The sequence below is a fragment of the Cucurbita pepo genome, chromosome LG18 (genome assembly GCF_002806865.2).
Source record: "Cucurbita pepo subsp. pepo cultivar mu-cu-16 chromosome LG18, ASM280686v2, whole genome shotgun sequence".
Taxonomy (NCBI): Eukaryota; Viridiplantae; Streptophyta; class Magnoliopsida; order Cucurbitales; family Cucurbitaceae; genus Cucurbita; species Cucurbita pepo.
Window position 1 is genome coordinate 6,670,389 of NC_036655.1, and position 18,038 is coordinate 6,688,426.

General features: G+C 36.0%; 3 protein-coding genes across 3 annotated transcripts; 2 read left to right on the plus strand and 1 right to left on the minus strand.

The window, feature by feature from the left end:
- The first annotated feature begins 978 nt into the window (after positions 1–978).
- Positions 979–3,548, plus strand: LOC111780368 (sodium transporter HKT1). Its single transcript, XM_023660749.1, has 3 exons — positions 979–2,027; positions 2,931–3,155; positions 3,242–3,548. The coding sequence occupies exons 1-3, from the start codon at positions 988–990 to the stop codon at positions 3,438–3,440; spliced, it is 1,464 nt and encodes a 487-aa protein (XP_023516517.1). The 5' UTR covers positions 979–987; the 3' UTR covers positions 3,441–3,548.
- A 917-nt stretch (positions 3,549–4,465) lies between these two features.
- Positions 4,466–14,955, minus strand: LOC111780314 (galacturonokinase). The gene is made up of 14 exons (XM_023660687.1): positions 14,677–14,955; positions 14,205–14,318; positions 13,962–14,033; positions 12,400–12,443; positions 11,514–11,667; positions 10,882–10,942; positions 10,075–10,159; positions 9,153–9,252; positions 7,675–7,850; positions 6,785–6,825; positions 6,645–6,673; positions 6,178–6,247; positions 5,952–6,041; positions 4,466–4,884 (listed from the first exon to the last, which is right to left on the minus strand). The coding sequence occupies exons 1-14, from the start codon at positions 14,707–14,709 to the stop codon at positions 4,640–4,642; spliced, it is 1,314 nt and encodes a 437-aa protein (XP_023516455.1). The 5' UTR covers positions 14,710–14,955; the 3' UTR covers positions 4,466–4,639.
- A 1,210-nt stretch (positions 14,956–16,165) lies between these two features.
- Positions 16,166–17,912, plus strand: LOC111779940. Its single transcript, XM_023660146.1, has 3 exons — positions 16,166–16,530; positions 16,657–16,945; positions 17,226–17,912. Exons 1-3 carry the CDS (start codon positions 16,435–16,437, stop codon positions 17,576–17,578), a joined length of 738 nt encoding a protein of 245 aa, XP_023515914.1. The 5' UTR covers positions 16,166–16,434; the 3' UTR covers positions 17,579–17,912.
- The last annotated feature ends 126 nt before the right edge of the window (positions 17,913–18,038 follow it).

The following is an 18,038-nucleotide window of genomic DNA, read 5'->3' on the forward strand; positions in this document are numbered from 1 at the left end:
GCATACACTCAAAGTGGACAATATCATACCATTGTGGAGTTGTGTTCATCTAACATGATATCAGAGTCATGCCTTAAACTTAACCATGTCAATAGAATACTCAAATGTTGAACAAAATTATTGTGAGCCTATATCATACCATTGTGTTGGAACGCACTGTTCTTATAGAGGGAGAGGCCCTTTCACATCTTTTTAACCCTAAATGGAAAATGGCTGGAGAGAGAAAATGTTCCTTTTTTTTAGGGTACCTCCGGGAACAGATCCAGTGGAGACGGGGTAGGGCTTGTAACTTAGAGGATTAGAGCACGTGGCTACGAACCACGGTGTGGGGGTTCGAATCCCTCCTCGCCAACAACCGGCCATAAAAGGGATGGACTTTTCCCTCTGGAGGTAGGAAAATCATGATCGGGATAACGGACCCAAAGCTATGGAACTTAGGTGTGGGTCTTTTGTCGATATAAATTGTATTGATAAATTATAAAGTATTATATATATATATATATGTATTTATATTATAAATTTTTGTACGATGTAATAGAAATGTCAAAACAAATTGATGAAAGTATTGACCCGAAAATTAAATTTAAAAAAAAAATTAAAATTTTTATTGGAGGGAATTAGGGGGTGGTGTGGAAATTAGGTATTTAATTTATTTATTCTACGCCATCTTTATTCGTCCATCAAATTGTGGTGTGGAAAAAAAACACGTTTATTTTGTTATTTAATTTTTTTCAACCATATTTACCTAATTATATTCTCTCATTTTCTCTATTTTTTTTTCTTTTTTTTATTTATTATTTTTACATGAAAATAAATAAATAAATAAATATATATATATATATATATATATAATATATATATATATATATATATATATATAATTATTATTTTTGTTAATGGATAAAAAATTTAAATCCCTAAAATACCCCATCTATATAATCCCACCACTCCACTCCACTCCTCAAACCGCCGCAACAAAAGCCGGAAATGAAGAACTTACCACTCTATTTCCTCCGGTCACCGCCGTCTCTCCGGCTGCCGGTGTCCGCTGCAAACTCCTTCTTGGCTCACCTCTCCTATTTCATAACCCTCTCTCTCATTGGCTATGGATCCTTAAAGCTAACCAAAACTAGAACCTCGGCCACCCCGAATGACCTCAACATTTTCTTCACCTCCGTCTCGGCCGCCACAGTTTCGAGCATGTCTGTCGTCGAAATGGAAGTTTTCTCCAACTTCCAACTCCTCATCATCACCACCCTCATGTTCCTCGGCGGCGAAGTCTTCCTCTCCGCCGTCAGCTTCCAACTCTCCCACCGAAACAAACAAACCAACCACGACATTCCTCGCACCGCCGAGTTCGAAAACGAATCAGCCACCGTCGATGAGCTAAGCATCTCAAAATCATCATTCAAGGTGTTGGGTCGGATTATAATTGGGTATCTTTTAGCGACGAATATCGGCGGTGCGTGCATGATCATCATATACCTAATTATGGTGCCTCATGCAAGGCACGTGCTTGAAATCAAAGGCATAAATTTCATAACTTTTTCAATTTTCAGTACGGTTTCTACTTTTACAAATTGTGGGTTCATACCTACCAATGAAAATATGATCGTGTTCAAGAAAAATTCCGGCCTTTTGATCATACTCGCCGCCGAGGTGCTATTGGGAGGGTGTTTGTATCCGGTGGGGCTCCGGTTGGTGATAATGGCGGCGGCGAAGGTGACGGGGAAGAAGGGGTGGAGGTACATATTGAAGAACGACTCGGCGATGGGGTATTCACATCTATTGTCGGGGGTGCGGTGTCGGTTTCTGGCGGCGACCGCGGCGGGGTTCATAATTTTGCAGTTGATTATATTTTGTTCGTTGGAATGGAACAACTCCGATGGGATTTGGGATGGGATGAATCCGTATGAGAAGGTGGTGGGGTCATTTTTTCAGGTCATAAATTCAAGACATACCGGAGAATCTGTGGTGGATATCTCTCTGATCTCGCCGGCGATCTTGGTCGTATTTCTTGTCATGATGTGAGTGTTCTTATCACTTCTAAATTAATGCTTTCAAATCCTCACTTTAATGTTTTTTTTTTTTCTTTTTTACTCAATTTTCATAAATAATTAATATTTAAAAATTTAAAAGTTTTAAAAATTTTCCCATTTCATTTTATTTTGATCCAAAAAATTATGAGAAAAAGTTAATTTCTTTTTAATTTTTTAATTCTTTAATTTTTTTAACTCCCTTTATTATTATTATTATTATTATTATTATTATTATTATTATTATATGATTCTTATTTAGATTCTAACCGTATTTAGGTGACAGTTAATCCAAATGTGTTTGATGTTTTTTTTTTGTCACTAACTTTTTCATCCAAATAAAGCTGTATAATCACACCTGTCACGTTATTAAAGTGAAGATATGTATTAAAATTCCACTACCCTAGTGCCCTTTTCGGATGATATGCAATAACAACAGTATCGTGGTTGTAGTGGTTAAGACATATGTCATCGACTAAAAAATCATAAGTTTAATTTTGTCTCTAAATGTAGAATGTTGCTATGAGTGGACACGTTAGTAAAATCGATGAAAAGGTATTTTAGTGCATTTCGAGTTATACCCATCTTTTTTTTTTCTCTATCGTGTAGCGGTGGTAGGGTGCACCAAAGTATTGCTCGAATGATCGAGCGTTTTAGTGCTTCAAATAGAACTCATACTTAAGAGATAATGGATATTTGATAAATGAAAGTGATCGATTGTTTACGTGTTTGTTTCTTAAGAGATAGAAGAGCTTGAATATGTTGTTTTGAACTAATTGAGATGCACCCAAGAGGCAAAGATCATGGGTATTAGGTAAATGAAAGTGGCCAAAGATGATGGCTTTTAAGCATAAACTTTCATATAATACAACCAAAAATATGGCCTTTTTTCAGGTATCTTCCACCATACACAACTTTTTTACCACTAAGGACTAAAGAGAAAGCTTCGATAACAACGGACGGGAATGACAAAAGACAACACTTAGTGAAATTCTTGACGTTCTCACAGCTCTCTTATTTGGCTATTTTCATCACTCTCATTTGCATCAGTGAGAGAGACAAGCTCAGAAATGACCCTCTCAACTTCACTGTACTCAACATTGCCGTTGAAGTGATAAGGTAAGTTCATGAACCGAATTTGAATTCGAATTCGACCCATATAAACTAAACGAATGTACTAAGTGTAATATTGAACGAACATGCAGTGCGTATGGAAACGTTGGGTTCTCAAGTGGGTATAGCTGCAAAAGACAAGTTGTGGCTGATAGCACTTGCAGAGATGCATGGTATGGGTTTGCTGGGAGATGGAGTGCAGAGGGGAAACTTATTCTCATTCTTGTCATGTTCTTTGGAAGATTGAAAAGCTTTAGTATGCATGGTGGGAAAGCATGGAAACTATCATAGGTAGTATTATTATCTTGTAATCAATTGAGGTGATGGGTCCTTCATGTAAATAACTATAGAATATAATAATTCGCTATCCATAGTATATAGTTTAATGGGTTAAGAATATGTTGGTTTGTTATTGGCCTAAAAAAATATATAAATATTGTATCGGGTTTGGTTCATATTTTGGTTTCTGTACTCTTAAAATAGTCATTTTTCAAAGGAACGCTGAGCTCAAAATTGATATTTCGAAAGTATACGGATATCAAACGAAACTGCTTATTAATTACTAGATTCAAAATCTTACCTTTACATAATTGCTTGTCTCAATATTTCAACCCCTTCAACAAGCCAAGGATCAAACTTCTGATATGTTACCATCGATATTGCATCTTTCAAATTCAATGAAAAAAATCAAATCAGTTCTGATCCTTAAATTTAATAATTTTCTCTTTTGAGTTTAATGAATTACAAGACAGGAATGGGATGTAAAATTAATAAAACTTTTGTTAAAGTTATTCAATCAAACTTATTTTTTGCACAATTTTTTTTTATTAAAATTAATGATTTTATTAAAAATTTTACTTATAGAAATTAACACATATTTATTTAAATTTAGAAGTTCAACATGTCAACATGGAGGAACATGTCGATCGACATGCCACTGTCGAGAAGAATCCAACATGTCTATAAGAGTCGACTTGTCAGCATAGAGGATTTATCCCTTCCATCTCTCACTATCTGTTTAGTTGTATATTATTTTATTCTTTATTCTTCATTCTTATTCATTTTTTCAATTCTTTTTCATTTTAAATATACTAAAAAGAATATAAAAGTAGTTTTCTCCCCAAAAAAGGAATCCTCATTTATTTATTCAAACACATCCTCTAAAATTTATGATTTAAATTAAATAATTATCTGTACTGACAGCTCACTACTAGTAGATATTGTTCTGTTTAGACTTTTTCTATTAAACTTCCCCTCAAGGCTTAAAAAGTACGTCTACTAGTGAAAGGCAGGATATCACAAGGCGGGATATCACATTATCAATCGAATAACAATCGAATTTATTATTATTATTATTGCATTTGCAAGTTCAATGTCAAAAAAGTACTTACAAGAAGCTGCCTCCTTGCCTGTAAAATGTCACGAACAAACAAGATACAAATCTTTTGAGTATAGAAAGAATGAAACGAATAGATAAAAGGAGAAGTGGCTCAAAGGATACGAGCACAATCGCCTTGCTCACAAATCAACACGGCCGTCTCGGGGTTTATCTGCGCAGCTAACTCAGGCTGCACCTTCTGATACTCTTTCCGCACGAATTCTGCAGCTTCAGCAGCGTAGTCCGCATCTACGAAGGCGATACAACACCCTCTAAATCCAGCACCACTGAACCGCGCTCCACACACTCCTGGTGCTTTCAAGAGGATCTCATATAGTTGAACCAGTGGCTCCGCACCTTCATGGAAATCATTTATTATTATGGTGTTACAGTTTTCAGCGTATATAAAAAATCCAGGCAATCTCATTCAAGCAAAGAACTAAGGAATCAATGTCATTCAGTATTCCAAATTCAATGGAGAAATCTGAAATTTATTTAACTGAATGATCTGGAACCATAAGTGGGGATGCTCGTGATGTAAGGAATACGAGGAATAATTGTTAGGAACCACGACTGTGAGATCCCACATCGGTTGGGGTGGAGAACGAAACACCTTTTATATGGGTGTGGAAATCTCTCCCTAATAGACGTGTTTTAAAAACCTTGAGGGGAAGTCCGAAAGGGAAAGCCCAAAGAAGACAATGTCGGCTAGCAGTGGGCTTAGGCCGTTACAAATGGTATCAGAAGAGCCAGACACTGGGCGATGTGCGAGCGAGGAGGTTGTTCCCCGAAGGGGGTAGACACGAGGCAGTGTGCCAGTAAAGACGCTAGGCCCCTAGGGGGTTGGATTTGTTAGGGGTCCCACATCGATTGGAGAAAGGAACAAGTGCCAGCGAGGACGCTGGACTTCGAAGGGGGGTGGATTGTGAGATCCTACATCGGTTGGGTGGAGAACGAAACACTCTTTATAAGGGTGTGGAAACCTCTCCCTAGTAGACGCGTTTTAAAAATCTTGAGGGGAACCCCGAAAGGGAAAGCCCAAAAAGGACAATATCTGCTACGGTAGGCTTGGGACGTTACAACAACTCTCCACAATGATATGATATTGTCCACTTTGAGCATAAGCTCTTGTGGCTTTGCTTTTGGTTTCCCAAAAGGTCTCATGCCAATGGACATATTCCTTATTTATAAACTCATGATCAACTCCTTAATTAACGTGGACTCCCTCCCAACAATCCCCAACAATAATGAATATTCGTCGACTATAATGTAAAAGAAAGACATGGTTATTACCAAATCCAGTACAAGATAACATGAAGAAACTAGCAGTTAGACGGAATAACATGGAATTGTTTATATAATTTAAAAATACCCCACCAAGGAGAGCGGAAAAAAGCTCTTTATATATGAAAGTCGAGGCATACCACATTCGTAGTTTACAATTGAACTTCGACCAGAAGCCGCAACGAGTTTTCCAAAGTCTTCCAACTTTCCTGAAGCCCAAGCTTCGACTCCTGAAATGACCATTACATTATAGTTCTGTTCAAGTCCTCGACATGACTACAACTAAGAGGGAAAAAAAAGAAACTGGTACTTGAATAAAGGAAGATAAGAATGGCTTTTCAAACAAGAACGTCTGTGAAAGAGTACCTTGTAAGACCCGCGTGTTTTCTGAGAAATAATGCTCTGCTCTTTTTGCCAAGTTTGTCTCTAATTTCGACTGTACAAGAAAATCCGAATGAGGTGAAATTTAATAAAAAGTTACAAAAATAAAGTCTAAGGTTATCGACAGTTTTGCTAATAATGCTAGACTTCATTATAAACAAGGTGGAAACTGGGAAACATGAGCTGAAATATACCATGTCCAACAACAAGAAAACGAATGAAGTTGACCAGGCGTTGCATTTCCATGAACATTGAATAAATGGCCATTCCAGATTTCTTTTCAGTTAAAATTGATTTAATACCCGAATGCATAGAAATCAAATCGATTTTATAACAGCCATTGCTATTTGCTGGAAACCTAGGGTAGGACTATGAAATAAGTGAAACTAAAAGACACTGATGGATGTAGAATATAGAGAGAAATCCTTGCATCATTGTTAAAATGACATTACCTTATGAACTTCATAAGCTTCCTGTTCAACTGATAAGACGACAAGATTCAGAAAGAAAATAAGAATCAAGGTCATCATACGAGGATTAAAAAATAACCAAAACAAAACAGCAAACTTTACAAGGTCGGCAGAAATATTACCATTACAAAGGAGTGGCTCCACATGCGAATTGCCAGACGCACTATAGAATGAAAAACGAGTAATAAATCCCGTTGATCCATTGAAAACAACAGATTTCATATGATACTCATTTAACATGCAAGAAGAGAGAAAAGCCTACGTAAGCATAGCTCGGTGGTTAAGGCATCCTTACTTCCTCTAAGAGGTTCTATATTTGCATGCACCCACCAGCCCACATGAGAGGTAATCTTCTCAAAAAGAGAGAGAGAAAGAGAGAGAGAGAGAGAGAGAGAGCCCCTAATGCATTTAGATCTCAAATTATTGTCCCGGTAAGTCATAGTCTTGTTTATAAACGTCTAGAGATTATCTGTCAGGCAAGGTAATGAATTCACAAGTGTTTCCTCTAAACCGAGCCTTTACTTCCCTTCGCCATATGACTTCTCCTTGCAGGTATAAAATTCCCTTAGAAATATTTATTCCTTCTCCTATTTACTTTTCCAATGTTCTCGCCAGACATCTTTAGATCTTTCTTTCAGCTGCAACCTTGCATCAAATCATCCGATTCTCAATGTACACTGGCATTACAACACCGAGGTCACCCCAAGCTCTTCTTTTTTACTCAGTCAAAGAGAGTTGCTTACAATTTTATTTTTCCCAATTTAACTTCATCTATTATTCTAAAGGTTTCTCCTTTTATATAAATGAAAATTCGAGGCACTTGAAATAGTAACTCAATAAGATATTTTCTCTGAGTAAACTATTTCCTTCCTCAACTTCAAGCATTACTTACAACCTCAAACGTGGAACGGTTCAAAAACGCAAAAGGAAGATGTTCTGATACGAATAGATCAGTACTACTAAAACCCAATAAAATAGGGAGGTCCAGTCAGCAAGAAGGTGTAAATCTTACTTCAGAAGAATTTTCGCAGCCTCTTGACACTCGGCAACACGGTAATTATATCCAGGGTTATTTGTCAAAGCCTGCTTCAATCCTGAACATGCTAATAAAATCTGGTATTCCTTCTGCGTCTCAGATTTTAGACTGCTTTCCATATCAAGTGGGCGTATAAGCTTGAAATCCTTAGTCTTCACATGTCAAATAATAATCATGAAACAAATTATGGTCACGACTAAAGTACAAAACATATGACAAGACAAAACTTCGGAAATAGAGATAGAGAGAGACATTCAAACACTCAAAGCAAGTACAGTCCAAAAGGATTAAAGGTTTGCTTCTGAAAGATATTATTGAGATGAGATAGAAGAACAACCAACATCAAAATGCCATTATTAGAAAAGAGCCAGAAGTTGCCTGAGAAACAAGTATTAGGCCTGAGCAGCATAAATTCTGCTGTTCGATTGTAAAGAATAGTCGAAGCAAAAAAGAGTAAAGGTGAAATACCTGTTGCACCATTTACACGGCTGATTAGAGGTAGAATGGGAATAAAGGCTACCCAAAAGAAGACAACAATAACCCAGAAAGCTAAAAGATAAGGTGCAACCCAAATATATTGGTTCCTTCGTATGGTTTTACAGAAGGAAGCAAAATGTTAACACTTACATTAAGGTCTTGTTTGGTTTGACTTTCTAAGGCTTTAAAAGTTTTAAGCACTTAGAAAGTCATTCCAAACACATCCTAACTTTGATTGTGTCCCCATAATGTTACCTTTTTTTATATATAAGAAACAAGCCCTTTTCCTTTAGATACATATGAAAAGTAAACTAAATGGAAGAACATGAAAAGCACTCCCCATAGGCTAATAAGTACACAGAAACCCACCCTGGCTCAGTACAGATAGTCTATATTTTAAATACACAAATTGTTCTACTAGGTTAAGCAATGTTTATACTTAGTTTTACTTATGTATCATTTAAAGAATATTCCAGGTATTTTTGAACTAAATGGAAAAACTTGAATTTATATACTACGCTTGTTCAACCGACTAGAAAATGGGATATATCAAACGGAAAGGAAAAGCAGTTGAAAAACAGAACTCCTATTATAGAATTAAAATATGAAGAAGCAACATAATGAAATCCAAATATTTTACAGGTTCACAAACGCGCGCACAAAAGTGAATAAAGTATTACTTAAAAGAATTAATCTGAAAAACTGAATATAGAAACTGTCTCCTAATCCTAGCCAATATTGTGAACACCAAAAAATCCTCGTTGCTTTTTAAAAATAAAGAGCGATTTATTAGTATCACTGTATAAGTATTGAATTTTTGCAATAAACCGGCATAAAAACAAACAAAATCAATAAACCAAGTATATCACGTATTAGAAACTTGGAAAAGATGCAAAATGATAAAATGGTAGATGAAATCAATCCTTCTGTACTTTATAATAAGAAATTTGCTAAACACCAGTGGAGGATCAAACTACCTTGCAGTTCATATGCAATAGACAACCATAGCTTGAAAGCAATATTGCAGATTGGTCCAGTATGCCATTTCTCAAGCCCAAGTATCCATTTTCAATTAGCCTACATTACAAAGGGAAAACAACATATAAAAACATGTGAGTATTTAAATCGAGCATGCATACAAATTTAGCTGCATGCGGTATTGCTTTTGAATCTAGTAAAGGAAATAATTATTTTAACCATCACATATTGATTTGTAAATATGCTTTATTGATTTATTGATAAATTTGAGAAGCAACTCGACGGTTTATTCATAATTTTTTTAATAGTCAACCTCATTGTTATTAAAACTTTATTAAATGATATTTTCTCAAATTAGCAAAAATCATACCAACAATTACCTTCTAGAAAGCTACATCACCGCAGTAAATGGTTTGACCAATTTTTTATGCAGTTTATTCTTTCAAAAGAAATACAATACTAACCCAAATAATATCACCCCAAGTATTCATCCATCTCCAGAAAATGACTCGTGTCAGATATCCGGACATTAACTGTTCATCTATAACCTCACCAAAAGCTCACAAGATTACTTGATTATCAATTGGCGGGCTGAATGCTGGTGCTTAGGCAATTGTGCCGTTGCGGCCCCACAAGATGATTTCAAAACAAAGCATGCACTTGAAACAAATTAAATTTAAATTCAAGTTTTCTGTGTCAACGAGTTAAATTCTGAAGTGAATGGAAGAGTGCATGATAGAAGAGCTACAGGAAGGAGATTTAGAAATAATATAACTGTCTTTAAGCTCCACTCTTATAAAAGCATGTAACTCATTTTTGTTACCACAGTAATTTGAACATGTAAACTAGCAGCATTGTTATCTCAGAAGGACCAATTGACTATATGCAGCAGAAATATAATCAAGAAATCGAACTACCCACCTATCATAATCGATATTTTCTGTGGGAGATATTTTTAAATTATTAGCGTTTTCCAGCGCTAACAAGTAAGCCAATCCAACCTGTCAACCATAAACTACGAATATTAAAACTTGGTTATTGAAGCTGAGGCCTCTTGTATAATCGTATGAGCATCATATTTAATTTTAGCAATGCAACGTTCCAAGAATAAATAGGGAAAAAACATACCATTATGTGTCTACTTTATTCTTACAATTCAGTCTACTGTATATCTACATTACAGTCTGCACTATAGAACTTGATATTCAATTCTTCCTTTGAAGACTGATAACACAGACTTCAAGTGATGCGGGCTGCATACTACCAATTCCTTCGAGACTCAAGCTCATCACTGAAATTTTTTATTTAAATAACATAATAGTCTTTTGTGAACTCCAATTGGGGGTTGTAGGTAGCTATGTACTTCATTGCAATCATCTGAAAAGTCTCTTTTTAAGAAATATATTTCACATAGATTTAATCTTGAATCTTATTTCCTTGCTCAAAATGAGAATGATTATCCAAATGTATATCATTTTTTTCTATATAAAATAAGATCATTTAAAAATTCTTACCCATAACTTGTTAATCTAATTTGTTGGTAAAGAAAAGATTCTCTCGAGTTGTGGTACTAAACAAAATCATATATAGTAATTTAATCCTATTAACAATCAACCAACTTTAAATCTAAAAAAAAACAAACCTGAGAAAAGGAGGAAACCAATGAAGAATAGGGAGTAAGAAAACTTTGCCATTTCGTATAAAAAGCAATGATAAACTGAAATTGATNAGAAGAGCTGAGGCCTGAACTGTCAAGACCATCAGAACCACAAATATATCCTACTATACCCTGCAATAGAGAAATAAGTTCTATTGAACTTTTTAATTTTTGATACACACTCCAACTCCAATGATTACAAACTCCCCATGCATAATCAGGATTCCAACAACAAAGCACTTATAATAACGGTCCAACGAAACTAACCTATATCCCTAACAAATTATTGAGACATTGAGGATTTCAAGGCAACAAAAAAAGACTTTATGGTAGCTGGATAGCCTTTTGCAGCATGGTACATCCTACTTAAGTAGGTGGAAACTGAGAAGTAGAGCATTGTATATGATACTAGTTTAAAACAATTACGTAAAGATAAAGTGATATGATACCTTCTGATAATTCTAATAACCCAAACATTCTAAATTCCAGCGGATGCTTGCAGCCAAAATATTAGGTAATGACTCCAAGTCTCCAAGCTATAACGCTGAACTACTTTCGCTGCTAATTCGTTTAAAACAAACTAACCACAGAATAAAAGCAAACACTATGCATCACGCAATTTAATATACTCTTTGCCACAGACTTCTTAACTGGGTTCATCACAAACTAGTTATAAGCTCCAAAACAAAGAAAAATCGCTAACCTGAGAAAGACAATGCTCTTTTTGTTGTAGTGCATATAATGCTCCTTTAGCATACCTTCCCCAGTTATTATCCCCCTCCAATTTAGCATGACCATTTGCATTGGTCTCTTCCTTCTTGTTATTAGAGTGATTTGGATACTGTTTTTCATCAACTCTGCAGTTTCCACGATATAAGTCAATGAATGTTTATTGCAGCAGTGTGCACGAAAAGTTTGCATTTACATACGCCTGTGAAAAAGTAGGCTAATATTGACAGGAAATCCAAAAATTGAAGTCCTACCACATTTTACATCATTCAAAGCAAGCATGATTTTGATTTCTCCCAAATTTTGGGGAAAATACAGAATAACACACAACTCTAGTTTCAAAAGGGAAAGGAACTCACATGGTGAAACCTTATACATACAATTCTAGTCCCCTTTGTACTCAGCTATATAGTGATATAATAAAAGCAAGCAATAAGATCCAAGGAGAACAAATCATACACCTAAGCAGAAAATTTAGAAAGAGTCGAACAAACTACAGTAGAAACTTTCTTTGAGAAAGAACGGATGTAGAGGGAGGGAATGAACTGGTTGGAGACATTCACATTAAGTTAGCGATTATGTTATTTCTAGTAAACATGAATTGGCTTCTTTGGCCTGTTCCACAGGCAATTCACAATCACAGCAGCATTAGAAGATTTCGTTCGATATTGCATGGTATAGGATTATTTCATTTCAGCCTGTAGGCAATCTAGTGGTGATGATTTGTTGACATGAATTCAGGAATGAAAGCCTGCAGTTTTCACTTGCTAATAATAAAAGTATTACTAGGGTTGTTATTGATGCATACTTCTACAAGAGTTATAAGATATGAAAGAAAAAGATTTTAGAGTGTACTGCACCTGAAGTTAACATCTCCTTTGAACTGAGCTGAACGGAGTACAACCTGCAAGAGCTCCAAAAATTGCTTTAAATCTAAATAGGACGGAAACTTGGGTTTCAAGATAAAAATATGTTGTTCTTGCATATATTCTTCGTGAAGAAATATAAACAGGTAGAGATCAATATCTCCATGTGCGGAGAAAGTTTAAGAGCTGAAGTTGAACACCCCAAGAAATTAAAACACTAACAATATACATAACAACCATGGTTTTAAAAATCAATTTAAAGCAAAAGTAACAGGTATCGTACAATTGTTGTTATGCTACCAAAAGAGTGTGATTGTCACACCGAGAACACACTAGAGTAGTACACTTTTACACTTTGGTACCAAGAAAGGAGTTGTATTATAACGGCCCAAGCCCACCACTAGCAGATATTGTCCTCTTTGAGCTTTCTGGTTTCCCCTCAAGGTTTTTAAAACGCGTCTGCTAGGGAGAGGTTTCCACACCTTTATAAAGGGTTTTTCGTTCTCCTCCACAACTGATGTGGAATCTCACAATCTACATCCCTTTGGGGCCTAGCGTCCTTGCAAGTACTCGTTCCCTTCTCCAATCAATGTGGAACCCCCCAATCCACCCCCCTGCACACCGCCTCGTGTCCACCCCCCTTCGGGGCTCAGCCTCCTCGCTAGCACATCGCCTCGTGTTTGGCTCTGATACTATTTGTAACGGCCCAAGCCAACCGCTAGCAGATATGGTCCTCTTTGGGCTTTCTAGGCTTCCCCTCAAGGTTTTTAAAATGTGTCTTCTAGGGAGAGGTTTCCACACCCTTATAAAGGGTTTTCGTTCTTCTCTCGAACCGACATGGGAGCTCACATATATTCTAAAATCTAAGGAAATATTTTCCAGTACTTACCATGATTACCAATAAGGTAGATGGCATGATCAGATTAACTGAACATTGATTTTAAATTGCCTTGATGTAGGAACTACTTGATCCATGGTTTGATAAAGCTGAAACATCATAGTCTATTTACATTAATTCAAAAACAGAACACATTTCAAGCCATCTTAACGTTGCTACTATAAAGCATCAATAACCCGGTTTTTGTGTGGTCTCGCTCACTATCAAGTCTATCAACGAGTCCTCAACTCAGTAAGAGTGTCTTTAGAAATTGATTGAAGAACAGTTTCTTTTTAAGGCGCATAGTCAGTAGTCGATCATCACCTTCCATGCAAAACATAACAGTCAATGGGATCTACGCTTATAGTTACCCTTGCAGGTTTTATTATCCAAGTTCAAAACTCCACACTTTTTCCTTATAAATGTCTGTTAACGATGTTTTCTATGACTGCATCAAGGCGCTGCAACCATATGCAGATATAAACCAAAACATTCTGATTTCACCATATACATCGAATATAACACAGATTTAAACCCACATGTGAGTAGCTGTTTTAAGGCAATAAAAACCCTATAGTAATGCTACATTCTTTAAAAAATGCTACTAGTCTCTCATTTGAGATTCAGGAAATTGTAATTCAAATGGCTACAAAGAATTTTATAATGGCATAATCATTACCTGAGCATCGCCAGAAGGAACAAATCCTAAAAGCACTCCCTTATTTATGGCCATCGCTGAAACATTCCCACCCTAGAAACCAACAGAAGAGTTCAAAAGAACTTTAATGTCATCTTCTGACTCCGTTATTTACTAACAATGTAACCCAGGCAAAATGCCGCTACTCTTATTGAGTTAACAGCACAAATATGAACTTCAACGAGATGCAGATGCAAATTTTTAGAATCATCATGTCGGACTAACCTGATGATCAATATGAGCTCCCAGTGGACAAATGCGATACGGAGAGACAACTATGCGAACGTGCTCCATACTTCTCTTGGACATTTCCGAAACAATTTCCTTGATTCTATTAAGCTAAAACAAACAAGCAGATCAATTACAAATGAACCATGAGAGATCCAATATAAAATCACAAGAGATTAAGATTTATGCCAGGAACAATCTCCCATTAGATCCCCATACTAGCATTGAGCTAACTAATGATGCACAGATCCAATACAGAATATACAAGGTGAATCAAAATCAACATCCGAGCAAACACGTACAGAATATCAACAAAAGTTTCCACGCTTAACACCAGCGAAATCATGAAAACAAACATCAAACAATCCAGAAACCAGTGAAATCCATACAGAAACTAAGCGCAAGAGATTCAAAAAAGCAAAAACAACATGGAACCGCATTGCAAATTGAATAGAAGTTGAAAAATTACCTGTTTCTCCGAAGGCCAACACGGCTTCTCCATGCTCTGCAATGCCAAAAAAAAAAACACTTGCCGCCGCGATTGGGTATGTAGAACAGCCAATAACGAGATTTCTAAGGTTTCTCAGAGGAGAATGATGAGTAGAGCTGACGAAATGCAGAGCGTAATAATAATGGAGCTGGCGATAGGATCGGGTTAAACGTCGTTGTCTCGTGAAATAGCTATCGCCTTCTCCACAGCCTAAACATGGACGAACGTTTGGCTGTATTATCTTGTCCGATCGGTTTGACGCGGCTGGTACAATTTTGCTTTTCGCTTTGCCTTTTTAACTGTATTCTAATTTACGCGGATAAATCCTTCATTGCCCCCAAATAGGGACGGTGTAAATGGCTCTCTATTTTTTTTTTATATTATTTTAAAAAAAATATATATTAAAAATTAAAATATTTGTAAGTCACACCTTATCGCTAATATTGATTATTAAATATTTTTTAAAAATAGAATAGAATTAAATTGAACTATTATCATATTTTCGGGTTGACCAGATCGACCCTATCAAAAAAATGTTAATCCACAAATCGAGTTAATTTTTTTAATTTTTTAAAAAAAGTCAACTTAACTCAAACTGTAACAAGTTTGGGTTGGACAGTCCATATTGATCGAATTATCAGGTTACATGAACATCACTTGGGTTGAATAGTCCAGATTAATCGAGTTATCTGATTTCATGAACACGTTTGAAAAAAAATAATTAATACATTTAAAAAAAAAAATTGTGTCATCACATACATATATATATATATAATATATATATATAAACCTAAATAAGAAAAAAATAATTAATATTTAGGTAAGAAACACTTTCTATTGTATGAACCATTTTTAAGGGGAATAGATTTTTTTTAATTTAAAAAATTGAAATAAATGAAAAATAATTTTCCTGGTAACTCGCACGTGTGAAGGTGGGGGAAGAAAGCCGGAAAGTGAAAGAATAATCCCTTATATGACCAATAAAAAAATGCCACGTTGCAAGAAAATCTGATTAGGGGCCAATATTTTTTATATGCTAAATAAAAAAATAAAAAAGATGAATTGGGCTTCATCTTTTCTCTCAGAGGAATAGTTTTTTTTTTTTTANCGGAAAGTGAAAGAATAATCCCTTATATGACCAATAAAAAAATGCCACGTTGCAAGAAAATCTGATTAGGGGCCAATATTTTTTATATGCTAAATAAAAAAATAAAAAAGATGAATTGGGCTTCATCTTTTCTCTCAGAGGAATAGTTTTTTTTTTTTTAATTTTAAAAATTGAAATAAATGAAAAATAATTTTCCTAATAACTCGCACGTGTGAAGGTGGGGGAAGAAAGCGGGAAAGTGAAATAATAATCCCTTCTATAACCAATAAAAAAGTGCCACGTTGCAAGCAAATCTGATTAGGCGCCAATATTATTTATTTATATGCTAAATAAAAAAAATAAAAAATAAAATGATGAATTGGGCTTCATCTTCTCCCTCAGCGGGGCTTTCCAGAGCTCTCTAGACACAGCCAGAGAACAGAAGGCCCTTTTCCTTCTATGTCAGCGGGCTTCTTCTTCAACTGTTCTTCCTGTTTTTGCTTCTAATCTATTGCTGCTTAGTTCATCGAAGTTGGTCGGAAGGGAATCAGACTTTTCAACAACGGTTCTGTTTTCTGCGGTGGGGAAAGGAAGTCGCGTGGGAGCATTAACTGTAGAGATTTGGGGGAGGATTTCTTCTTTGATCGGAGATGAAGATGAAGATGAAACGAAAAGATCTCGATCAATTTAACGACGAGTTCTCGGAATTCTCCCTCTCGTCGCCTGCTAGGAAGATTCGCCGTCTGGTACTTTTTTTTCCCTTTCCGATTTTTTCTTCTTTCAATGGAGTTTGTAGAGCTTTGTGCTGAGAGTTTTTTTTTTTTTTTTTTTTTTTTTTTTTTTTTTTTTTTTTTTTTTTTTNTTTTATCTAGGATGTTGGTTTGCCGCCTATTATAGAAGAAGAAGAACCGCCGGAAATTGCTGTTTTAGGCAACGAACCGTTGATGCCTGAAAATTTCGTAGTAGGTGGGAATGGTCTGAGGATTGAGGAATTACCGGACGCTTCTTCTGTTTCTGCTTCAGCTTGTGCAACGGGAGATCGTCCTTTCCGCGACAATCACGAGAGGGCTATTGTTCTGTTTAATGCTGTTAATACGCCTTTCTTGCAGTCATCTCCTTTTTCGGTCTCTGTCGATCCTGACATCATTTCTGGCTTGAAAAGTAAGTACTGATTTCAATTTAGTTTCTCCGTATTTTTCTCATTTTCGTTTCGATTTCTGAAACCTACATTTAAACTACTTAGCTTCTAAGCTTATCGTCTCTGGGAAGTCTCATATTGGATTGAGGAATAACTTTTCTTAAGAAAGATAAATATGAAAGAACAAAAGTGTTTTTGATCATTCTTGATTGGCGAAGAGTAATTGTTAAGTTCCAGTCGTTATTATCTCAAAATGGGATCATGAGGAATGATTCTGATCTCCACGTATCTGACAATTATCAGGCAAAATTGTTCGTGAAAATTGTTGTGATGGCCGGCTGAAATTTGGCGAGAATGACGAGGAAATGGGGACTGAGAACAAAAATCTGGCTGTTGTTCCTTGGGTTCCGCGGCTGCAGGTTCCTGCTACCACAACCATGGATGTCGCCCAAGAGGAGGCTCCACAGTTGATGGAAGCTGAAGAAGAAGTTGGAGAGGCAACAATGGAGGTTGAAGATGAAAATTTAAGCAGCCAACGGGCTTATGGATATGGTGGAATGGATGGAGCTAGTGCTATACATCAATGGCACCAACAGCACTGCATGATTCAACAGCTGCCACAACAAACGTCCTCGCCCATAACTTGGTTTCGATGATGGTATGTACATAGTGAAGAATAACATCTCTTGATCTCATGGGGTTGTTAGGTAATACGATAAATTTGCAGCAAATTTGAATTGAAAAACATATGGGTATAAATATATTTGCCTTGTTGCCTTTGCTCTTCCGTTCATCATCATGTGGCACAGCTTTTCTTAGGAAGTGGTGGTGCTTTTGCATGCCTCTGTGGAGTTGCTCTGTTGAGAATTCTGAGCTCATGTACAATTTTTTTCTCCTTTTTAGTACTTGCTAGCTGGATTTTAATGAATCAGAGTTAGCTACTTGCTGTATGATATCTTGAGTGAGAATGGTTTCAAATTTAGATGGGATCACGATGGTATCATGTGGGAAAATTTCTAGTATTACCATAGTATGTGTTCCTTTTATTCCTAATTTGATGCGTCATTAGATAATATATTATTTTATCTCGTGAATTTCACGCCATTTTCAAATGTT

Bases quoted from the DNA above. Each gene is read 5' to 3' on its own strand.
- LOC111780368 (XM_023660749.1), top strand. From the start codon at position 988: ATGAAGAACTTACCACTCTATTTCCTCCGGTCACCGCCGTCTCTCCGG. The intron at 2,028-2,930 runs GTGAGTGTTCTT...GCCTTTTTTCAG, and splicing joins GTCGTATTTCTTGTCATGAT to GTATCTTCCACCATACACAA. The intron at 3,156-3,241 runs GTAAGTTCATGA...ACGAACATGCAG, and splicing joins ATTGCCGTTGAAGTGATAAG to TGCGTATGGAAACGTTGGGT.
- LOC111779940 (XM_023660146.1), top strand. From the start codon at position 16,435: ATGAAGATGAAGATGAAACGAAAAGATCTCGATCAATTTAACGACGAG. The intron at 16,946-17,225 runs GTAAGTACTGAT...GACAATTATCAG, and splicing joins CATCATTTCTGGCTTGAAAA to GCAAAATTGTTCGTGAAAAT.